Genomic DNA, 25,620 nt, shown 5'->3' with positions numbered 1-25,620 from the left:
CCCTTCCCCTCTCTTCCCAATCACATTTATTGGAGACTGCCCGCCTTCCCACTCCAACCTGGCCAATCAGGTCATGGTTCCGAAAGCGGAGTGAAGGGTTAAATACAAAATTAAACACTGTTGTCTACACTTAATAAAACCCTAAAGGCTTAAGTAAATTCATTATTGCATCAACATAAAGATTATACCTTCAAAAACAACAAGGTCTGCTTAAAACGGATAGTTTTCAACCTAATTGACACTCATAAAATCACATTTCCTGACCAATGGCGTATAAGACTCCGCCTACTCATACTGCACATATAAGGAGTACTTTGGAGGCGTGCTCCCCCTTTGAGCACTGGGACAAGATGGCCTCAAGGTCTGAACAAAGGAAATGGTGATTACTTGGTGCTTGTGTATTTTACAGACTGACAAATTAATTTAGATGCATTTTATTAGTTTGTCTATGTAAACTGTTTTTATAACTTTAACTGAAATAAAGACAACTCTGAAAAAACATGTACTACCTTTCTTAACAAACAAATAGTTAAGACCAACATGTTAGTAAGGGAGTGTGTGCGCTTCCTCACATTTCACACCTCCTCCCCCTCTGGCTTGCACAGGTCAGGCAAACGAGAAAGATATTCAGCTATAAGATTGTTCTTACCGGGAAAATACTGTATGGTGAACTGGTATGGCTGGAGGGCTAGGCACCAACGTAGAATCCTTGCATTCTGATGCTGCTTAGATTGCATCCACTTCAAAGGTCTGTGGTTTGTCTGTAACACAAACTCTCTTTCAAGAAGGTAATACTTCAATGAATCTATAGCCCACTTTATAGCCAGTCACTCTTTTTCCACCGTAGAGTACTTTTTTTCCCGGTCAAACAGTTTCTTAGTCACGAACAGTATAGGATTCTCTTCGCCAGGCTCTCCTTTGGCTAGCACTGCTCCTAGTCCAACACCAGAGGCATCAACTTGCACAAGAAATTGTTTTTTGAAGTCCGGGCTCTGCAACACAGGAGCTTGACAGATCTGCCTCTTTAATGCCTGGAAGGCATTTTCACACTCATCATTCCACACAACTTTAGTGGGAGATTTTTTTGTTAGATCAGTAAGTGGGGCAGCTAATGTAGCAAAGTGGGGAACAAACCTTCTGTACCACCCCACCAGGCCTAAAAAGGACCTCACTTGCTTCTTTGTCTGGGGTCTGGGTATTACCTGTATGGCCTTTACCTTCTCCACTTGTGGTCGTATTTGCCCACGTCCAACCAGGTATCCAAGGTATTTCACCTCTTAAGCCCAGGAACACTTGTTGGCATTCAGGGTTAGCCCGGCTTCCTGTATCAGCTTTAAGATGCTGCAGATGTTCTTCCCTGGATTCACTGTAGATTACCACATCATCTAGGTAGGCTGCTGCAAACCTGGTGCAATCATTAAGAACAATGTCCATTAATCTTTGAAAGGTTGCAGGCGCTCCATGAAGACCAAAGGGTAGTACAGTGTAATGAAACAAACCCATTCCTGGAATCTGAAAAGCTGTATACTCTTTGCAGGCTGGCTCAAGAGTCACTTGCCAGTAACCTTTACAGTGGTCTAAAGCTGTGATGTACTTAGCTTTCCCCAACTTCTCCAGTAGATTGTCAATACGCGGCATAGGGTATGAATCAAAACAGGAAATGCTGTTCAGCTTCCTCATGTCCGAGCAGAATCGAGGTTCAGTGGTGTTTTTCTTAGGAACAAGCACTATAGGATTTGACCACTCACTTCTAGATGGTTCAATAACTTCCATGTCCAACATCACCTCCACCTCCTTCCTCAGTGGTTCCATCATTCTTTAGGAATTCTGTAAGGCCTCAGGCGAACATGTTCAGTGTCCTTCAGTATAATGTTATGCTTTATCACATCAGTGCGTCCAGGTTTTTCTGAGAACAATGCTGGGAAAGATTGTTTAAGCTCACCCAGTTGATTCCCCTGATCCAAACTCAGATGCTCCGGAGGGGCCTGGGGTTTACACTTCTCTCTGTGCGGCACCATGTCAGACTCCTCTGTTTCCAACGCATCCTCTTCTTCCAGCTGGACATCTTGGATCATCAGAACATGTTCTCCACCTGCCTTCTGGTTTTTCCTGTCATAATATTCTTTTAAAAGGTTTACATGCAACAACTGTTTGCACTTTCTTTTATCAGGACAGAGAATTTCATAGGTCACAGGGCCTGCCTTTCGGGTTACCACTTGGCTAGTAACTTACTTGGCCCTGTAGGGAGCAGTATCAAGACTTTCTGGCCAGCTTTCAGCTCTCTTTCACGAGCACGTTTGTCGTACCACACCTTCTGCTTATGTTGAGCTTCATGCATGTATTCTTTGACCGTTTCTCTGTGACTGTCCAGTTTGTCTCTCATCTGCAGAATGTAAGAGATGATGCTGTTGGTTGTAGTTGCCACTGCCTCACCAGCCACCCAGTTCTCCTTCAGCACGTCCAAAGGGCCTCTGACCTGTCTGCCATATAACAACTCAAAAGGGGAGAAACCAGTTGAAGCCTGTGGCACTTCTCTGTCTGCAAACAAAAGGAACGGCAACCATTTATCCCAATCTTTGCCAGTATCATCAATACATTTTCTCAACAATTGTTTCAGTGTACCATTAAAACGTTCTACCAGACCATCAGTTTCAGGGTGGTATGGAGTTGTTCTGATCCCTTTTAACCCCAAGTTGCGAGTACAGTGACTTCATCAGATGGGACATAAAGTTTGTACCTTGATCTGTTAAGATCTCTTTAGGGATGCCAACTCTAGAGAATAGCTCTACTAAACACGGCACTATATGTTTGACCTGAATGGAACGCAATGGATAGACATCTGGATATCTGGTGGCGTAGTCACAAATAACCAGGGCAAACCTGTGAGCCTTGCTACTTTTTGGCAGAGGGCCAATTACATCCATGGCTATTCTTTCATAAGGTACACTCATTATTGGTAATGGTTGTAGATAGGCCTGTCACGATAATTAATTTTGTTGGACGATACATTTTTCTGGAAATTATTGCGATAAACGATAATATTGTCGGCACCGTTTTAAGACATAATGATAATATATAATAATAATTCAAGTACATCCTTTCAAACATAACTTTTTATTGAACATTCAACATTGCAAATGAAATGTGAAATAATATTAAAATATATAAATTATATATAATAAATAAGACAAATTAATTAAATTATAATAAATTAATTAAATCACACACAACCAAAACAATAAATTAAATAGACTCAGGCTGGAAAACAGAGCTCTCTCTCTCATATATATATATTTATTTATTTATATATATATATATATATATATATATATATATATATATATATATATATATATATATATATAAATAAATAAATAAATAAATATGAGCACACATTATCTCACAAGCAAAAAAAACCTCCTTAAAACAACAGTCAAGTGTACAGTCCACTGTCAAAGACCCAGATGCCTCAACAGGCCATATCCAAATCTGTTTTTCTAAGTTTTCGAGCAAGGAACACCAACATGTTTGCATTGTCGGGCGGGGGCTCTCCATCTCCAGCTGCCGTGTTTGCTCCCAGATGGAAAAACGGAATCGGGTGGTTGTGTTTTAGGTGGTTTGAAATGCGTGGTATTGCCTGCTTTTGTCGCTACCTTTTTTAACCAATGCGACACACCGCCCGGCTCATTCAAGTCCGTAGGTTCGCCTCGTTGATTTGGTTTGAATCCAAAATACTGCCACACCGGAGAATCGAGATGTGTAGTTAGGTTTTGTAACCAATTCCATTTCACTTTAAATTCCCCGCGAGTAAGTCACACGTTGTCTCCCGCTTGTCGCTATATTATTAATTTGGCTGCTACGCTGCTGCACGTGCACGCGGAGTGTCCTGACCTGGCTGTGTGTCAGCCCCGCCCCTCACAGCGCGCCTGGTAGCCACAGCGCTCCAGGCTAAAATGCTGGTCACATCTTTATGTAAACGGCAATTTATCGAGCTCAGAAAAGTTATCGAGTCCATTTTTATTTATCGTACGATAAGTCAATTTATCGATTATCGCGACAGGCCTAGTTGTAGAGGGGCTCTGTTTGAACGTTTGATAGGAGCTACAACCTGACACTCATGGCACGTTTTACAGTAATCAATTACCTCTTTGTATAATCCTGGCCAATAGAAACGCTGAGCAATGCGGTCATACGTTTTTGCCTGCCCCAGATCCCCAGCCCATGGCACAGTATGACCCACATGCAGGATTACTTGGCGAAACTCTTTAGGAATGACTAACCTAGGTTTCTCTATGTCTGCCAAAAACAAAATGTTGTCTTTTATGATGAAGGGATTCCCAATTAGATTTTTTCAGCCCCCCTGTGTTTGCATCTTCCTCCCCATCTACTTTGCATGCTTTTGCAAATAGAGGTTTTAGAGATGGGTCATTCTCCTGACTCTCTCTGAAGTCATCTGGGATTTGCCATTAAGGCTCTATGAGGGGAGTTACAGGGAGAGTAAGCTCAGGGCATTTAGCCTTATCGTGATTTCTGTTTTTCTCTTGACGGCGCTGTCGCCTTGTTTTCTTAAGCTTATCACCCCCTTCACACAAACTATCATCTGCATCTGGTAAAGGTTCTAACCACTTAGTCATAGAGCGCGTAGCTACATAGGAGTACGCTAGTGAGTTTTGCTGTACCAAGTGGTCTAAGATTGGCAAATCATCTCCAAGGATCACGTCATAAGCTAGGTGCTCTAGCACACCAACAGTTAGCATAAAGGCTTGCCCTTCAACCTCAATGATAACATCTGCAGTTGGGTAATCTTTTTTATAACCATGAACACGTGATATTTACCCTGCCATCAAAATCAGTTATTGCATTTGCTAAGTAAGCTGGACTTCACCAAGGTTTGTGAACTACCAGTGTCCGCTAGGGCTTTCACTGCTTGACCATTTACAGTGACATCTACTACATGTCTATGTGGAACAATTCCACTATCAGTAACATTAGCATGGTCAACACTTTCTGCACGAGGTACCGAACACATCTCAACCGAATTAGACTTTCTTAATGGACACAATGAAGCCTTGTGACCAGGTTGCTGACAGTAGTAACATATAAAGTTCGTTTTTAAGTTTGGATATGCAGGTTTCTTACCAACCCCAGTGTCCATGCTCTCAACAGCTGGCCAAGTGTGAGGTTTGCCCTCCCCATACCTTGGCTTCCCAACAGTCACTCTTTTCTTTGAAGGTTCCCTGTGGGCCGCTGCATACCGTTCTGCCAGATCTGCCTCTTCTTCCCCAGTCTGGGGATTGTGCTCCTTGACCCAGGTGCGGACGTCTGGTTGAAGCACACGGAGGTACTGCTCCAAAACGATAGTCTCTCCAATCTCCTCCTTAGTACGGCTGTTCGGTCTCATCCATCTTTTGTAAAGCCCCTTAATACGGTTGTAGGTTTCTCTTACAGTCTCTCCCACTGTCAAAATGGTGCTCCGGAACCGCTGTCTGTAAGTCTCTTCAGTCACATTAAACTTCATTAACACTGCTGCTTTAACTGCTTCATATGACTCTGACTGTTCCTCATCCATTCCAGCATAGGCCTCAAGAGCTCTTCCTGTCAACAAGGTTACTACTCTGGCTGCCCACTCAAATGGCTGCCACCCCCATGTTCTGGCCATCCGTTCAAACCGAACAAAAAAACTTTCTGGGTCTTCACCTTCTTTGAAGTCAGGTATTTTCGGCTCACTTACATAGGACCTTGCTGTCCGGATTGGTGGATCGATATTCTGCAGAGGCTGGACAGGCCAATCGGATAAGAAGACAGGCCTGCTAGTTTGAGGTGGATTGAATTGTCCATGTGGCTCAGCTTTTAGCAGGTGTGTTGAGGTTTCAGCTTGTAGCCTTGGATTATCAGCACGCATTGCATAGGGATACTGTTGAACAGGGTCATAGTATACTTCTGAGTCCTGCCTTGACTTTGAAACCATGTCACTTCTTAATTGTTTAATCTGTTCAAAAAGTATTGCCTCAGTCTGCTTAGACCTGTGCACAAACTCTCTAATTTCTTCCACGAAGCTTACTGTAGAGAGTTCCTCACCCCCAGTATGGGCTGTAAACACTTTGGGGCAAACCATCAGCTCTTCCTCATCTTCTTCCCTTTCAGCTGCCACGGCTCCCTCAAGTGGCGATTCTTCTTCCATTGTCCCTCGTCTTTTTTCTTCCTCCATGTCTGGCAAGGCTGTGGCCCTTGCCTGACGACCTCTTCCACGTCCACCTAAATATCCCACTACTGCCACCAATTGTTACGATGTGAGGTGCAGGTGAAAGAACGATACGTGGAGAGAGGGTTTTCTTGCAAAAAAAGTACAGGCGTTTTATTCTTAGCCTTCCACATTATTCCACAGAAAACACAAAATGCCTGCCTGGTGCTGCATTCACCAGCAAGGAACAAACACAAAATGCCCCCTTCCCCTCTCTTCCCAATCACATTTATTGGAGACTGCCCGCCTTCCCACTCCAACCTGGCCAATCAGGTCATGGTTCCGAAAGCGGAGTGAAGGGTTAAATACAAAATTAAACACTGTTGTCTACACTTAATAAAACCCTAAAGGCTTAAGTAAATTCATTATTGCATCAACATAAAGATTATACCTTCAAAAACAACAAGGTCTGCTTAAAACGGATAGTTTTCAACCTAATTGACACTCATAAAATCACATTTCCTGACCAATGGCGTATAAGACTCCGCCTACTCATACTGCACATATAAGGAGTACTTTGGAGGCGTGCTCCCCCTTTGAGCACTGGGACAAGATGGCCTCAAGGTCTGAACAAAGGAAATGGTGATTACTTGGTGCTTGTGTATTTTACAGACTGACAAATTAATTTAGATGCATTTTATTAGTTTGTCTATGTAAACTGTTTTTATAACTTTAACTGAAATAAAGACAACTCTGAAAAAACATGTACTACCTTTCTGAACAAACAAATAGTTAAGACCAACATGTTAGTGAGGGAGTGTTTGCGCTTCCTCACATTATCATTTATCCCAGCCTCTCCGCAATGAACGACCTATAGTCTATTTCATATTTTAAACGTTTTATATCCTTCTGTCAGTCTCTCACACTCATGATTTCATAGTGTTGACCATTTTTGGAAGAATTCAAAACGTTTATCACAAATCAGCAGAATGTCTTCAGTATAAATAATCAAATCCCAGCAGCAGATCATCACAATGTCCTGACTTCAGTTGGAAATTCTGTCTCACAGTTAACTTTAGATTGAAGATTTAAATTGCCTTGCAGTTTCCGAAAAAAACCATGCACGGTTATGGAAGAATAATTGATGGGCTTCAGAGAATTAGATGTTGGAGATGTTTTTAGGTCTGTCCTTGACTGTATTGTTTATGTTCTCTGCCTCTGTTCACCTCTCACTTAGTTCCCTCTGTTCCTGCTGTCTCTCACATTTTACCTTCTCTCTGCAGAATGACCTGATAGGTCAGAGTCTGTTTGACTACCTTCACCCAAAGGACATCGCCAAGGTCAAAGAGCAGCTGTCCTCTTCAGACACCGCCCCCCGAGAGCGGCTCATCGATGCTAAAAGTAAGAGTCCGAACACATCACCTCCTGTGGGGCCGTTAACATACAAGAGGACCGTCCTGTTACTAACACTTCCTTTAACACAGCTCCAACCATCATTTATTAACAGGGTTCCCACGGGGTCTTAAAAAAATAAGAAAGGTCTTAAATATGATTTAGTAGGTCTTAAAAGTGATGGGATTTGAAAGGTACTTCTGTGTTGGGATTGCGTCTAAATGTGTTTTGGGGGAAATGTCCGGGCTGCAAAGTAACAAATACGTTCTATTTCATATATGGCTTCGCCCTCTAAGGCTATCGCTATTGGGTAATCCCCCTGCACACCCGCGCAACACTGGAACACTTGTAGTCCACGCCCGCCCGCAAGGTGGGACCCACCCTCGGGCTCCCTTCCGGTATAAATAGGAAGGAGGCCCGAAAATCTGCTCCCTCTTTTCTTTAGCACACCGTTATTGAAGCACAAGAGACACTTCAATTGCAGAGTAAACATGAGTAACAATTGTGTGAGAGATTGTCCCTCATGTGGCTCTGGGTTGAGTTATGACCAGCACACAGTATGCGAATCCTGCCTGGGGTCAGAGCACGCGTACGCGGCTTTAAACCAGCAGGTAACATGCACACACTGCGCCCGTCTCCCCTCGGGCGACAGGAAGCGGAGAGCGGACGCTCTTGCTGCTGCGGCCGAGGGGGACGATTGGCCAGGCTTACGAGCCCGCAGACGGGGGCCGAGTGCCGGGCAGGAGTCCGACAACTCCTGCCCCGCCTCCCTCCACGGTTCACCGTTCGGTTCTCCCCTCCCTCCTCTCCCCCGGACGGGGAGACAGAGTCGGAGCAGGGTGCTAGCTTGGCGGCCGAACATGTTTTCCCCCTCTCCGTCACCACAGCGCTACCGGCGATAGGTGGCATCCTAGGGGAACTGCCGGAGATCATACGCAAGGCGCATCGAGATCTCCCCGTTCCCCTAGCTCAGGAGAGGTGTGCTCCGGACAACATAACCGGAGTTTTTTCGCGGGTGCAGATGGTCAGGAGTGACCCGATCTGGCCACGCTTCCCTGCCATCAGGAGGTTCCAGGAGGGGGCGGCGGCGAACCCGAGGACCCTGAAGGCTCCGGTCACCACATTTGTTCCCCTCACCAAGGTGGAGGGGTTCACAAATGCTGGTTTCCCAGCCGCCCCTTCTCTGGAGCCGAGTCTGACGGCGTTTTTTGGGGTAAGACAGGCCAACATTATCGCCGGACGGCACCCTATGACGGCGTTGAGCTCCCCCAGAGACCAGTATGTCGCCCGCCAGGCCGACCGGGTGCACAAGTTTGCCTTTCAGGCGGCGGCGAATAACATCGCGCTGCTCTCCAACTCGGTGGTGACACTGGTAGAGCGGTCCACCACAGAGGCAGAGGAAATCAGCAAGGCGGCCAGCAAGGCGGCCAGCACGGCGCTCACTCTGTGCGGGTCCGTCGCTGTCTCCCAGGCGAGGATTTCCGCGTGGGTGACACAGATCCAGCGCCACCTCTGGCTGCAGCAGGAGTCTGTTACGGAGACGTCCAGAAAAGTGCTACTGGACGCTCCAATCAGCCCGGACGGGCTGTTCGGACCCATGAAGACGGCCGCGGAACAGGCGGACGGCATTCGCCAGCATGTCAGCTGGTTCCAGCCTGCTGAGCGCCCACAGCGGCACCAACGCCCGCAGCAGCCGCGGCGTCCACGCCGGCAACATGAGGCCACAAGCGGAGACAGGAGGCCACAGCAACCGCCTCGGCGTCGGACTCGCCCTTCGGCGGCTGCAGGGGTTCCGTCCGACGCAGAGGTTGCGTTAACCCAGGGGTCGGCAACCTGCGGCCCTCGGGCCGCATGCGGCCCTTTAAGCCCTCTGCTCTGGCTCCCTTGAGCTTAGACAAAAATAAGAAGGAAATAAAATAAAAGTATTTGTAGGACTATTTATATTTTGTTGCATGGTTGAAAATGTTTCGTATCTTGTGTTCTGAGGTGATACTGTGATACATAAATAAAAAACAAAACGGTTTTAATTAGGTCAACTAAAATATGCGTCACATCCTGCTACGGTCCCACGCGGGCTGCCGAGCGCCTTTTCCTCAGGGTGAATAACCTGACCCCCGGCTCAATGAGCGAACTATGGATAAATCAAAGTAAAGTACCGGAGGAACACAGGATTTAATTCTGTGTGGACTGAGTTATATGCTTTCATAGCAAACGATGCTGGTTTACCGGTATGTTTGATATGTAGAGAGAGAAGTTGTCAACGGTGTTGCAGCCTTTACGTATCAAGGAACAACAAGGGAGAGGAAGACAGCTGAAAATCTTCCGTCATAATTCAATGGGGTATGTAATTTATTTCAGAAAACACTTTTTGTTATATTCCATGGAATGCTCTTAACGTCCCGATAGCAATGAATATATTCAATGCGTTGACAATAAATACATACAAAAAGTAATCTCTGGAAGCCGTAGCGCTGTAAAAAGCACGACCAATTATTTTAGCCGGCCCGGCTAAAATGATTGGATGGCCTACCTGCCTGTCAGCCTTCCATCTGTGCACAAACTTATCTCGTGGCCTCATTGATGATGCGCGTTCGTGTGTGTTGGAGGAGGGACTCTGTAAGAAAGTCTGAAGGAAGAGGCATATTTTTTCCGGTTGTGTATTTCCAAATTCTAGCGCACTCGAGCTGGTTTCTCCATTCTTAACTACCCTACCTTTAACTCTTTTTAGGGTGCAGCAATATGTTTTATTTATTTCAAAGTGGGCCCATTTTAATAATATATTTTTTTCCTTCAAATGTGCAGAAGACTCCCCAAGTGCCGTGATTAATTTATTTTAAAGTAGGCCTGTGTATTATTAGAGGTTAACAGTTTTATATAATGTAATAAATAGCCTAATAAATGCAAAAAACTGTAGTTTTTGTCTGATATAACAATAAATACAACTTTATTAGCTATCAAGCTATGAAATATGTTTTGCGGCTCCAGACAAAAACATTTTTGGGAAAAAGGAGCAAAATGGCTCTTTTGGTCAAAAAGTTTGCAGACCCCTGCATTAACCGAATATATTCCGTCTATGACGGAATTCTTTCGACAATGACGGAAGGTGAAAGCAGTCCATCATTTTGACGGATTAGAAGAAACTCAGAACAGCGCCAAAGTTTCCCCGCAGCAGGGCTCCGGTGTTATGCCCTTATGTCGTTTCCAGACCTAACTATGCCGTACAAATCATTCAAATGTCTGGGAGTTTATGCTTAAAGCTGTGGCGCGCTCCCGCGAGGTGCAGTGGGCATGCACAACACGGCGCTAATATTTCACGAGGCCCCCCCACCCCGTCAGTTGTGTACAGACGGGTAATAATGGATTTTGACGGAATTTTTACGATCCTGCCCGTCAAAACGGGCAGCAAAAAAGTCAAGCGCAACCTCTGGTCCCAAGTCTCCGCTCCCCCGCCACCCCAGAGACAGGGTGTCCCGGCGGCGAGTCAAAGGGGATTGAGGTTCCCCCGCTCCCGGTCTGCTCCGCGAGAGCCTCCAAGGAAGCAGAGCCGGTAATTAAGCCGGCTGCCACTAATCTGTTGATTAAGTAAACAGCAGGGCTCCCTGCAGAAGCCTGCTGGTTTTAACCTATCGGTTAATAACCTGCAGAGCTCGCGGCATTCCTCTGTCCGAGATACGTCTCCTACACACGGTCATAATAAACCTGAGCGCCGTTATAACGCCTCATGTGGACAGCACTGCACACACCTCCACTCATCCCCTGAGCGTGTACACGCCTCATGATGACAGCCGGAGTGAAACGCAGAGTGTGGAGGCTCCCTCGCAGCCCTTTCGCCTCACGGGCAGTGGCGGCGAGGGCAATGGCGTGGCTCGTCACCATGACGACCATTACAGCACATCACAGAGAAGCCAGAACGGGGGAATGAGCAGTATTCTAGGCCGAGTGCCCCCAGCGGCAGCGCCCGCAGCGCCACGGTGTCAGGGCTCGCTGCAGAAGCCTTCTGGTTTTAACCTGTCGGTTATTAAACTGCAGAGCTCACTAATTAAGCCGGCTGCCACTAATCTGTTGATTAAGTAGACAGCAGGGCTCGCTGCAGAAGCCTGCCGGTTTTAACCTCGGTTAATAACCTGCAGAGTTCGCGGCATTCCTCTGTCCGAGATACGCCTCCTACACACGGTCATAATAAACCCATGAGCTCCGTTATAACGCCTCGTGTGGACAGCACTGCACACACCTCCATTCATCCCCTGAGCGTGTACACGCCTCATGATGAGAGCCGGAGTGAAACGCAGCGTGTGGAGGCTCCCTGGCGTGGCTCGTCGCCATGACGACCACAGAACATCTCGAGCATGTGCGCCCGCGCTCAGTGTTTCTCAGAGTGGCAGCGCGTGTGTCTGATGGACAGATGGATGAGCAGGCTGATCAAGCAAAGGGTACACCCTGCAGTTTGCCTCTCCCCCCCACACAGTTCAATGGGATACAGGAAACACTCCTGTTATCCCAGGAACAGTCTTGCGCTCCATTCAGAGCTGCTGGAACTCCTGTTGAAAGAGGATATTTCCAGGGTTCTTCAAAGGGAGGAAAATCAGGGGTTTTTACTCCCGTTATTTTTCTAATCCCGAAAAAGAGTGGGGGAATGAGACATCCTCGATCTGGCAGTATGCCACATGCTGACGATCAAACAGGTGCTGGAATGTATTCACCAGGACGACTGGTTCACTTCCACCTTAAGGATGCATACTTCCACGTACCCATCATCCCGAAACACAGGAAATTCCTGCGTTTTCTCATTTCAGGGAATATCAGACCAGACAATCGTCTGCCGTTCGGATATTTCCTGGCTCCTCGCATTTTTGTGTAGAGAAGGCTGGAGCCACTACACAGAGAGGGGATGAGAGTGTGGTTTCCTGCTATTTGCTGGCTCGCTCCAGGGAGGAAGTTGCTTTACAGACGGTACATCTCGTATCGCATCTGTCAGTGGAATTAAACTCAGCCAGCATGAGAGCGCGGCTCTCGCGGCAGTGAGTGGAGGAACTGACAGCTCTCCTCCGGCGTGTCACAACCCACTGCACCTTTTGCAACAAAAAAAAATAGCGTTTGTTTTGCTAATGTAGCGTTAGCTATTGCAGCAGTGGCTAGATCCCCTCCTGGGTTTTAGGCGGCGGAAGTGACGTAATCTGCCACCCAGGACAAGAGACGAGCATATTACATTTGTGTTTCCAGGTATAACATTTAAGTTATAACAATCATAATTTGTGGATTCATTTCATTATGGTATTTGAGTTTGTTTCAGATTAACTTTTGTATTTGATGTTGCAATTGAATTTCTCCAAGAGAGACACAAATCACTAAAAGATCTGGTGGATATCTGACCAGTATTTATATATATCCTAAATGTTCTTTGGGGTTTATCTACAAATGCAACATAAATAAGAACTCTAAGTTATTATTTAATAATCAAATCATTATTATTGAAATATAAGTATATTTCACATATTTTAATGTTGTTATAGAGTATGATCTCATTATTCGTTAATGAACCTCATATTTGTGACAAGACGTGCGTGAGCGGAACTCTCCTCTATTTAGGGTAAACGTTAAACTTTTAATACAAAAGTTGCCGACTTCTCATCCACGATTACGTCACTTCCGCCGACTAAAACCCAGTAGATATACGATATACTAGCACTACACGCGCGCGCGCACACAGAGACACACACAGAGACACACACACAGAGACACACCCACACACTTTTTGTGTGTAAGTGTATGTAAGACACTTTTTTTTTTATACACGCTAACACAGTGTACTGGTATGCTGTTATGTTCAGTCATCGTTCTTATACATTTTATGTATGTATTTCTTCTTTCATAGCAATTTTCCTTTCTTGCCGTGAAATAGGTCTTAAATTCTATTCAAAGTGGTCTTAAAAAAGTCTTAAAGTCTTAAATTTGAGTTGGTGAAACCTGCAGGAACCCTGATTAATGACAACATTTCGCCCACAGTCTCTCAAATAATATCAACAACGAACACTTACATTTTGGAAAGACAATTGTCAATTTTCGTATCAGGATTTCTATCAGACTTTAGATTTGAGAAAGCTGACTCACAACTTAAAGTCAATTTAGAACTTGGTCATGGTATAGTGCTACTTACAACAGATAGATTAAAACAAATTAAATACGTCGCCTTGCTTATAGTATTGAAATACAGCACAACATATTGAATCACTATATGTATCTTGGCAACTGCCATTGTTAGTTTCCCCCTTTGGATCTAGCCCTGTGTGACTGTTTTTAAATTGTATTTTTACTATTGTACAAAATAAGCTGTTCTGTTTTTGACAATTGAAACACGTCTCTTGTTCCATGAGTAACTGAACCTGTGTGTCCTAGTGACTTAACACTTGTCATATTTCCCTGGGTGAAATTCCCGGGGTGGCGTCGTCGGACTTAGTGGTTTAACCAAACTACTGTAAATAAATACCTTTCATTTACAGCCGCTGCCACCTCAGTCAGTAGGGGCTTGGACTGTGAGCCGTAGGGTCGCCGGTTCAAGTCCCCAAACAGACCTAAATATGGAGTGTGGACTGCTACTTGGAGAGGTCCCAGTTCACCTCCTGCCCTGCCGTGGTGCCCTTGAGCAAGGCACCGGAAATCCCCCTTCCCCCCTCACTCCCATTGCTCCCCAGGCGCTGTACATTTGCTGCCCACTGCTCCTAGTACTAGACTCCTGGTACTAGGATGGGTTAAAAGCAGAGAACACATGTCACTGTGTGTGCTGTGAGCTCTGCATGTGTGACCATTAAAGAGGGTTTCATCCCTAGAAGGCGATCGTATCACCATATGTTCCGAATACACAGTCCAGTGTTATGTCAATTGTTCTGTGATTTAAAGCAATGTTATAAGGATCATAAGGCATTTACATGTTTCATTCAAATACCCTTTTAGTGTAGATTCATCTTGTGAAGCAGAGATTATGGGTTGCCTTGAGTTGATTTGATTTTCTTCTGAGATATATCAGCTTCCCATTTCTAATTTGGCAAAAATAATTTACAAAAAAGAGAGAAGTCTGATTCAAATTTTGAACAAAACAGCTTTTACAAGGATGCAATGCTATAATGGTGCAACATAAGTACAACTACAGACAATGGCTGGTATAGTTTTAAAGATTAGATAATGGAACAAACTATTTTTAAAAATCTATGGATCGATACATGCAGAAAGGTTGAACTGGGCATCATTGAATACATTAACAAAGAAACTGAATAACAATACAACATTATATTTAACTACAGGAGTTTCATGTTGGTGGGACATTATTAGAATACACACACGTTATTGTTTTGCCTTTGAGAATGATGAAAATAGTGTGTGTGTGTGTGTGTGTGTGTGTGTGTGTGTGTGTGTGTGTGTGTGTGTGTGTGTGTGTGTGTGTGTGTGTGTGTGTGTGTGTGTGTGTGTGTGTGTGTGTGTGTGTGTGTGTGTGTGTGTGTGTGTGTGTGTGTGTGTGTGTGTGTGTGTGTGTGTGTGTGTGTGTGTGTGTGTGTGTGTGTGTGTGTGTGTGTGTGTGTGTGTGTAGCTGGGCTCCCGGTGAAGACGGACATCCTCCCCGGCCCCTCCAGACTCTGCTCTGGAGCCAGACGCTCGTTCTTCTGCAGGATGAAGTGCAACAGGCCTTCTGTCAAAGTGGAGGACAAAGACTTTCCCTCCACCTGCTCCAAGAAGAAAGGTACAGAGTGTTCTCTAGAACGTGATGAAATGTAAAGCTGCATACACAAAGCTCTGTGCGTCTTCACATCAGGTTCTCCAGTCCAGGACACTCCTCTGCCTTCTGGACTCAACCCACAGCATTCTGTTTTTCTCCATCTCCATTACACAACCAAGAGCATGGCCTAAAGCGCATATATTGACATATTCATTTAACGCTCCCTGAACCCATCCCAAAGAGCAATAGAACAACTGGATTCTTGCTCTGGAGCAGAGGTGGATAAGTTGCTGTGCTGTTACTAAGTAAGAATACAAGCACTACACACACCTCAGTTTGAAACCCTTTTATACTTTCAGACACTGATGTGCTGATGTTCAAACACGTCAACATGGTTACGAAATTAACCTGCAACCGTTCACCATGAGAGGATGGATCAGATTGAAGATGGGATGTTAGCATGAATTCAAAATACTAACACACAAAGCTAGAGATGGTCAGTGTTGCTTTCAATCCACATACAAAGGGCCCCACAGTGGAAGTACTGGGAAGTGGAGCGGGGAGTCCGGTTCTTTAGGCCAGTGGTTCTCAAACTTTTTTCAATAATGTACCCCCTTTGAAAAAAAAAGGAAGGCAAACCAATTTTAACATTATGCAAGAACACTAAGACGACATTAGTTGCATTGAACTGATCTTTTTAATAAGTTGTACTTACAATTTAGTGGGAAACATGGGCTTGAGCTTCACTGAGGAGCTTTGTCCTTCTGACAGGGAGGCAACCTGCAGTTATTACACTTCGCGTTTTGAAATATGTGTAACTGTTAATATAAAACCCACACTGCTCAAACTTTGTTACTTTTCCTAACATTTTTATATTTATTCATTTATTTTGGGGCGTGGCAAGAGAGACAAATATATGAGCATTTTATGAGCATGGGATTTTGACCCCTCATACTGTATGCATAATGCTGCGCTATACTTTGCGGCCACACGCCGTTGCCAAGCAACGCTTATTGTTTAGGTGTCCTTTGATAAGCAGGCAGTCATATAATTAACTAGAACTAGCTAGATCTGATATATTTGGAGATACACGCGAGTGAAGTATAACCAGACACGAGAGAGAGATCAGATCAGCTGCTGCTGACGGAGAACACGCAGCTCTTCGGATCACAGCTCCCCCGCTGTGACGGACCGTTGAGCGGAGCAAAATACACTAAGAGTTAGACCTAACACACTTAGCTAGTGTATCTACTCTGGAACTAGCTAAACTAGTTATACATGTATTTATTCTTTACTGTCGGGTCACTTATTACAGGTTCAGCGAGCTGCACGACACTGACGGGCTGTCAGGAGAGGGAGAGGAAAAGAGAGCACCCCATTTATTTTTCCCATTTTATTATCCAGAATTACTGTAAACCTTTGAATACCGTAGTTAATCTACTATTAGTAGTTTGTTTAAATGCATTACTTAAGTTGCTTTTTTTCATTAACATAAAATAAATCTCACGTACCCCATGCAGTACTCCAACGTACCCCTAGGGGTCCGCGTACCCCCATTTGAGAACCACTGCTTTTGGCCCAATTCCAAACCCTCCGCCCATACCCCCCCTTCGTTTGCGTGGAGGGTCTGCCTCATTTAGTGCTGTTCCAAACCAATGAGTGTGGAGGGGGAGTGGCTTATCAAGCCATCCAACAGCGAGTCTGCATCACCTGACTTCACCTGCTGCTCTACCTGACCGACTCAACGCTGTGTGTGTCCGTCAGGAAACACACAGATAAACTGCATAACAAGAGACATTTAACATCGTCATACAGATGTTAACAACGTCATGGTTACCATCATATACCCGTGTTGAATCTAGAAAACGGTAAACGTGTGCATTTGATTGTAAAGTCTTGTATATTTTCAGACTCTTTTCAAAAACTAAGCTGCTTATAAACATCTGATTAAAAAAAAAGAAGATTTACAGAAAATGAAACGCTATTAAAGATTTTTTGAGTTATATTTGAGTTATTCTTTTTTGTCCAAGAGATGGTGATTTGGAACCATTGTCACAAAAAGTTACGGCATTTCCTGTTTCTGCTCGAGAGAGAGGGGAGTTCATCCCAAAGCTGGTGTATTTACCAAATACAATACAACAAATACCATATTGAAAGTGGAGTGCTGTGCAGATTTAAAGAGGTGGAAAGGCTTTTGAAACAAAGATCTTCCTGCTGCATTATTCACAGCAACAAGTGAAGTCTGCTCTGCTCTGCAGTGGTTACATATCAGGGGAAGCATGTACTCTATCTAGCTGCTGCTTAGTTTACTCTCCCCGACCCCAGCATTGACTAAGCATATTTCTAGTCCAAACTTTTTTTGCAGGCCATTCAAGCACAGTCACGCAGCCCAGAGTAGCGTCACCATTCATGTTCAATCTTTTAGTGTTAGCTGAATATTTCATGACGCTGTATTTCAGTGACTTATAAACCCCTCCATAGTGATACAATACCTTTTCATTTGGTGAAGAATATTTCATCTTTTATTGAACTTTTATAACATGATTTAGAAAACAAATCATTCTTACAAGGACCCAAGATAAAGTGAGTCTTTTTTATTATATGGACCAGTTAGCCTATAAAAAATAATAATATATGAACCCGTTTCCAAATGTGCCTAGCAGTTTAATAATTCTGAATGGTCTTTAAACTCTGATTCCACTTCCTGTTTAACTCTAACTCTGTCTTTGCCCCCCCCCCCCCCCTTCTCATTGCAGCCGATCGTAAGAGCTTCTGCACCATCCACAGCACGGGCTACCTGAAGAGCTGGCCCCCCACCAAGATGGGTCTGGACGAGGACAACGAGCCCGACAACGAGGGCTGCAACCTGAGCTGCCTGGTGGCCATCGGCCGGCTGCACCCCCACATCGTCCCCCAGCCCAGCCTGGCCGACATCCGTGTGAAGCCCACCGAGTACGTGTCCCGACACGCCATCGACGGGAAGTTCGTCTTCGTCGACCAGAGGTGAAACTGTCAACCAGTGTGTGTGTTTACTTGATTTTATTCTTATTTACATATTTATATGTATCATCTATGTGTATATTACATTTTCTAGGTTTTAAAAAATGTTGCTTTTTGGAATCTACATGCTGGTACGTTGATTGTTCTGGCAGTAAGATTACTGCTGACCTTATGGAAGAATCTTAAATGCCTTTTTAGTGCGTTATTTTAATTTTAAATAATTGTATTGATATGAATTATCACAAATAGGTTATTATACCAATGCTCATACCAACACATTTCAGTCCCAACTAAAACTTTATGAAGTTTAGATGGGTATATTTTCCAATCTGAAAAACAAAGGGCTCCTTACACGGTTAAGTGAGAGGAGGGAAGGTTGTCCTCATGAACAGAGAGTCAGTATCACTGTAATCCAGCATAATTTCTTAAGACATGCATAATAACCCTCTGCGACCCACAGAGCCACTGCCATCCTGGCCTACCTCCCCCAGGAACTGCTGGGAACCTCCTTCTATGAATACTTCCACCAGGACGACATTGGACACCTGGCAGAGTGTCACAGGCAGGGTTTGTGGCAGAGACAAATACCTCCAGATGTTAATGAACCTGAACGCAGCAGAGCTCTTCAATATGTTTGATGTGTCCACAGTGCTGCAGATGAGAGAGAAGATCAACACCAACTGTTACAAGTTCAAGATCAAAGACGGCTCCTTCATCACGCTGAGGAGCCGCTGGTTCAGCTTCATGAACCCCTGGACCAAGGAGGTGGAGTACATCGTGTCCACCAACACCGTTGTGTCGTAAGTCCACAAACACCCCCACCTCTGAAACTGATGGAGCGTGTCCTACTGTGAAGTATTAAACGTGTCTCTTTGTGCAGGTGTCCTATGATGGAGGGACCCGACTACCCTCAGTCTGCGGCCTCCCCACAGAGCATGGACAGTGCTCTCACCTCAGAGGGTATACACACACTGCTGCAAACAATGCACACCATCACAACAACAACAACAACAACAACAACAACAACAACAACCACAATCTATGCCAGTGTAGCAAAGTGTGAAAATGACAGAGAAGACATTCTTTTCACAACTTCTATGTATTCTGTACACGTTATACATTAACAAGGCAGCGGGATAGCTTATCCTTCCTAATATTAGTTTGTATGGTGGTGTCAGGATTACTACACAGATGTGGAAATAAATGGAAAGTCATTTCTGTATATTGACAAGTAGTTTTATTCATAAGAAATACTAAAATATGATATTGTTCATCTCCAGACACCGGTTACTAAATGTTTGTAGACACACTGTGATCTGTTTGAATGCACATGTGTAAATGATAAACTGAGACATCATATTGTTGGAATTGCACTTATATTTCTTTAGAGATTTCAGGTTGTTTTGCAGGAAGAGAGTACATTAAATGTGAACATTTTCAGAATGTACTTGTTTGCTCTAAATCAACAGTTATTGGTTATTTATAGGTTATTATGCTATGATTCTACTGGGCTGGCCTACTTCATCAAGTTGGGCTGTATGTGGCCTCTGAACTCAAATGAGTTTGACACCCCTGATCTATGCTGTGAATCCTTTCAATTGTCCTTCTCCTGTTGGCTGGCAGGAGGAGGGAGGCGGGCCCTGCAGACCGTCCCTGGCATCCCTGGGGGGACGAGAGCAGGAGCCGGGAAAATAGGACGCATGATCGCAGAGGAGGTGATGGAGATCCAGAGGTGAGAAAGACAGAATCAGAACCAGGGAGGTGAGGAAACTCGCACTGAGTATTGATTCCTAAATAATGCCGACTCAGACAGCTGCTGTGGTGTTAGAATTATGCTGAAACAGTCTGCACTGACAATATCTATCTATCGTCATTGCAACGCTTGCACCTCACACAGAGTTGTTAAATGTAGGCTGTGCGCCCTAGGGTCTGGATGTTTCTACCTGTGAGGAGAAGTGACTCACAGCTGGTGTGTGTGTGCATGATGAGGGAATGACCCTGTGTGTCTCTGTCAGGATACGAGGCTCCTCCCCCTCCAGCTGTGGCTCCAGCCCTCTGAACATCACCAGCACTCCCCCGCCGGACACCTGCTCCCCAGGGGGCAAGAAGGTAAGACACACACACACACACACACACACCCCCACACACACACACACACACACACACACACACACACACACACACACACACACACGCACACACACACACACCACACACACTCTCCATAGTTGTTGTTCTTTTAAATCTGACTGAATCATATTGTGAATCTGAATAATTCCTAATAGAATTGTTCAGGAATTAAACCTGGGAATGAGTTAGCATTCTAGCAATTCCTGTTCCCTCATCTCAATATTTACCTATTTTTGATTTTTAAAATGTTGTACTACCACATAAAACACGTCAGTAAATACCCCACTGGTGGATTTAAAAACGGAGGTTGTTAACAAATGTCTAAATGAGACGACTAAACGTCATCACGCCCAACATTAGCCGCCTTTAGCTTAGCGGTGGTGACGTGAAGTCATGTGACCTTGCTGTAGTTCCTTTATAGCCCAACATTAGCCGCCTTTAGCTTAGCGGTGGTGACGTGAAGTCATGTGACCGTGCTGTAGTTCCTTTATAGCCCAACATTAGCCACCTTTAGCTTAGCGGTGGTGACGTGAAGTCATGTGACCGTGCTGTAGTTCCTTTATAGCCCAACATTAGCCACCTTTAGCTTAGCGGTGGTGACCTGAAGTCATGTGACCGTGCTGTAGTTCCTTTATAGCCCAACATTAGCCGCCTTTAGCTTAGCGGTGGTGACGTGAAGTCATGTGACCATGCTGTAGTTCCTTTATAACCCAACATTAGCCACCTTTAGCTTAGCGGTGGTGACGTGAAGTCATGTGACCGTGCTGTAGTTCCTTTATAGCCCAACATTAGCTACCTTTAGCTTAGCGGTGGTGACCTGAAGTCATGTGACCGTGCTGTAGTTCCTTTTATAGCCCAACATTAGCCACCTTTAGCTTAGCGGTGGTGACGTGAAGTCATGTGACCGTGCTGTAGTTTCTTTATAGCCTAATATTAGCTATTTATTTCAAAAATTCTAAAGTGGTGTGAAGACATGTGACCGTGCTGTACTTCTTTTATAGCTCAACATTAGCCGCCTTTATCTTAGCGGTGGTGATGTGAAGTCATGTGGCTGTGCTGTAGTTCCTTTATAGTTCAACATTAGCCACCTTTAGCTTAGCGGTGGTGACGTGAAGTCATGTGACCGTGCTATAGTTTCTTTATAGCCTAATATTAGCTATTTATTTCCAAAATCCTAAAGTGGTGTGAAGACTTGTGACCGTGCTGTAGTTCCTTTATAGTTCAACATTAGCCTCCTTTAGCTTAGCGGTGGTGACGTGAAGTCATGTGACCGTGCTGTAGTTCCTTTATAGCCCAACATTAGCCTCCTTTAGCTTAGCGGTGGTGACGTGAAGTCATGTGAGCGTGCTGTAGTTCCTTTATAGTAAGGTGACCAGATTTTCAAATTTAAAACCGGGGACATTTTGAGTTTTGCGGTCAATATATCATTAACATATCCAATTTTCTTCACTGTTAAAGAAAAAAGGGGGACAATTCTGGTTCAATGTAATTCGAACATTTGAACTGTTGGATACAAACAGAAGGACGATAGCTCATATATGAGACTTCAGAGGTCTTTTATTTTGAAACTGTACATCAGATTGTCCAGATTCTCGCTCAGTGATTAGATGGGGTGTCCTGCTATCACCCTGGAGTGAAATAAGTATTTGATACTGGACAGTTTTTCTTTTATTCTTATCTAAAAAACAGGGATGATAGCTCATATATGAGACTTCAAAGGTCTTTTATTTTGAAACTCCACATCAGATTGTCCTGATTCTCTCTGAGTGAAATAAGTCTTTGATAATTTGAACGTTTTTTATTTATTCTTGTAGAAAAACAGAAGGACGATAGTCCATATATGAGATTTCAAAAGTATTTTATTTTGAAATTCTACATCAGATTGTCCTGATTTTCTCTATTGACTGGATGGGGTCTCCTGCTATCACCCTGAAGTGAAATAAGTATTTGATGGACTTCGAATGACTCTTTGATTATGGACGGTTTCCATTAAATAATAATCAAAATATAGATGGACAATAGATCTAATTTCACATTTTAAACAGCATACATTTTAAATAGTCACCCAGTTGAAATGTCAGATATGTCTTCATAACTGTATACTTACATTTTACATTCACTCAGTTATAATGTGGTAGTTATACGTAGTTTGTTTTAAATTATTATTGATCACATTATATAGTACATATTTCTTAATGTAAGCTCCAGAGTATATGAATATGTTTGGTGTGTTTTTTAGGTATATTTGTTATTGACCGAGTAAACGATTTTATTTTGAAGGCAGTTTTTACAGGCCTCTACCACACATAGGATATTCGCGCACCGCAATACAACGTGTGGGCTGGCTTGACTGTGTTTTCCGAAGTGGGGGCTGGCTTGACAACAGTCTGTTTACCCAGTGTTTCCTGACATGAAACGTTTTATTTCACCTTGCTATGTGTTTTTAACGTATATTAAAAAAGGGGGACAGTTTCAACCGGGGACAGGCCAATACGAACGGGGACTGTCCCCGGAAAACGGGGACGTCTGGTCACCCCACTTTATAGCCCAACATTAGCCACCTTTAGCTTAGAGGTGGTGACGTGAAGTCATGTGACTGTGATGTAGTTTCTTTATAGCCTAATATTAGCTATTTATTTCAAAAATCCTAAAGTGGTGTCATTGTGTGTGTGTGTGTGTGTGTGTGTGTGTGTGTGTGTGTGTGTGTGTGTGTGTGTGTGTGTGTGTGTGTGTGTGTGTGTGTGTGTGTGTGTGTGTGTGTGTGTGTGTGTGTGTGTGTGTGTGTGTGTGTGTGTGTGTGTGTGTGTGTGTGTGTGTGTGTGTGTGTGTGTGTGGAGATTCAGAACGGAGGGACACCTGACCTCCCGAGCACTGGGATCCTTCCTGGACCTGACTCAGTGGGCTACCCCTACTCCAACCAATCCATCATGAGTGAGTTCACACCACACACACCTCTCTGTGATGTTTTTGTGGATTCTCATTGACTCCTCCCCTCTGTCCAGGTGACAACTCCCACCTGAGTATAGACATCATGGACGAGCCGGGCTCCAGCAGCCCCAGCAACGACGAGGCGGCCATGGCGGTCATCATGTCCCTGCTGGAGGCCGACGCCGGGCTGGGGGGACCCGTGGACTTCAGCGACCTGCCCTGGCCTTTGTGAGGAAGCTGGGGGGGGGGGGGGGGGGGTGAAGTCTGGCTGTTCCCCCCCCCCCGACCACACAGCAGAGACATCATCTAACACATGTATGGTCCAGTAGAGAGGCTGCAGAACTGCAGGGCAGGAGGGTCTTTCAGTCTGAACGCTTCACACCTGCACTTCGTTCATCATTCCTTGTAGCTGGAGGACTGACCCTGAATTTCATCAGGGTTTTTATACAGAGATCCTCCAATGTGTTAGGATGATCCTTTCTGCAGTGTTGGCATCTGCACACTGTATCAGCCTCGGGGGGGGGGGGGGGGGTCTCCAGGAAACAGTGCTCTCGGTGGTTGACTGAACTCTGTCTCACTCTGTCTCTGGCCCCCTCCACACCAACACAGGACTCTGAGGCATTGACTAACACTGGTTGAAGTTTGTTGTTGTGGTGGGGGGAACGCCGGGGGGGATCGCCTCTCTAACTGTACGCTTGAGGCTCCTCACAAGAAGTTGATGCCGTACACACACGGCTAAGGTGCCCCCCACCAAACATGCCTGTTGTACCGGCTGATGGAAACAAACACACAACAGTTCTCCTTTGGAGGCTCCCCTGGGAGAGAGGACTTTATTCCCACGATCTGTTTCAGTTTGCCTCCTGCTTTTTCCTAAACCAACATGAACGTTTGTCATTTTTCTAAAAGCCACTCTACAATTCATCCTCACTAAATCATCGATCAGGAGTGTATTCTGAATTCAAGTATCCAATACGTTTTGACTACACATTTGAATGCTGTCCAAAACTAATACTCCTTAAGCTCAGTACAAGTCCCAAATGATGGAGTCCATCAATATTAAACCAGTGGGACACCTAACATGAGGTACAGAGCAGCAGCTGAGCTTGCCCCTCTCACAGGTGGTCTGGTCACGGGGTCTCCCTCCTCCATCACAGCAGAACTACATGCAGCACCCAGTGATGCAGTCACACTGACTCTGGGTCAGCGCTCTGATGGAACTATTTCTTTGCCTTAGTGTTCTGAATATTTAAATTTAAATGTATATGTCTGTACCTTGGCTAGCGTTTAGCTCTAAAAAATGAACAGCGCAGAACTAACTTGTTTTGCCAAGTTTGGGAAAGATGAAATACCTCCAAGTTAATTTCTCCGCAGATATTTACAGTATGTTGACAACAAATATCTGTTTAGCACTAACATACACTGTAGTACTAGAACTACATACAAACGACCCAGCGGAGAGGAGGGTGGGGTGAGGGCAGAAACATGTCCCAGGGGGGGGGGGGGGGGTGGGGGGGGTGGGTGTGTGTGTGTGTGTGTGTGTGTGTGTGTGTGTGTGTGTGTGTGTGTGTGTGTGTGTGTGTGTGTGTGTCCGCCCCACCCCGCCCCGCCCCCTCCGGTCCTCTTCCAATCAGGCAGCAGCTGGCAGGTCTCCATCTGTTCTGTAGTTTTCTGTTTCAATGTTTTTACAACACACTACAATACAGTGCTCCCTCTGTTGATACCCCCCCCCCCCCCCCCCCCCATCTGACAATAATGTATTAAATCTTTAAATATGATCATGTTAAGAGTATACTTTATGCAAATATATATGAGTGTATTGTATCGGCAGTGAAATATTTTTAAAATAAAATGATTGGTTTCTGTCTTTTTTGACATGATGGTCTCTGTCCATACTGTGCAATCTTCCTTTCCTGTTTAGTCATCAAATACATATCATGCTGCACAATTTGAAAACATTTACCTATTGACTGGTGTCACAATTGTAATAAGATTTTTTGTATTGGATCTGTACCAAACATATACATATACATATATATATATATATATATATATATATATATATATATATACATATATATATGTATATACATATATATATATATATACATATATATATATATATGTATATATATATCCTGTGTATACAGTGCTTGAATTGGGCAGGTACTCACCGGTACGCAGTACCGGCACTTCTGATTTTTACCCATGTGGTGCCGGCAATATACGTATATATTGTAAACGCAACGCAGCGCAAATGTGGGTCTGACTCTGCCTCACAGAGGGT

The 25,620-nt window shown here is 44.5% G+C and overlaps 1 protein-coding gene across 8 annotated transcripts in view; it reads left to right on the top strand.

Annotated features, from left to right (window-relative positions):
• Positions 1–25,208, top strand: part of bmal1a (basic helix-loop-helix ARNT like 1a) — a 56,186-nt gene extending 30,978 nt beyond the window's left edge. For 3 of the 8 annotated variants that reach the window (XM_079682896.1, XM_079682898.1, XM_079682899.1), the window contains 10 exons: positions 7,465–7,582; positions 15,153–15,302; positions 18,035–18,281; positions 18,739–18,845; positions 18,928–19,078; positions 19,159–19,238; positions 19,902–20,010; positions 20,294–20,387; positions 23,246–23,339; positions 23,411–25,208. In XM_079682896.1, the coding sequence (XP_079539022.1) occupies positions 7,465–7,582; positions 15,153–15,302; positions 18,035–18,281; positions 18,739–18,845; positions 18,928–19,078; positions 19,159–19,238; positions 19,902–20,010; positions 20,294–20,387; positions 23,246–23,339; positions 23,411–23,568 (1,308 nt within the window). In that variant the 3' untranslated portion in view covers positions 23,569–25,208. The other 5 variants (XR_013808460.1, XR_013808461.1, XM_079682897.1 and 2 more) reach the window with 5 other exon arrangements.
• Positions 25,209–25,620: the final 412 nt, after the last annotated feature.

The sequence above is a fragment of the Notothenia rossii genome (assembly GCF_949606895.1).
Source record: "Notothenia rossii genome assembly, chromosome: 5".
Classification (NCBI taxonomy): Eukaryota; Metazoa; Chordata; class Actinopteri; order Perciformes; family Nototheniidae; genus Notothenia; species Notothenia rossii.
This window is presented reverse-complemented; position numbering and strand designations above follow the sequence as displayed.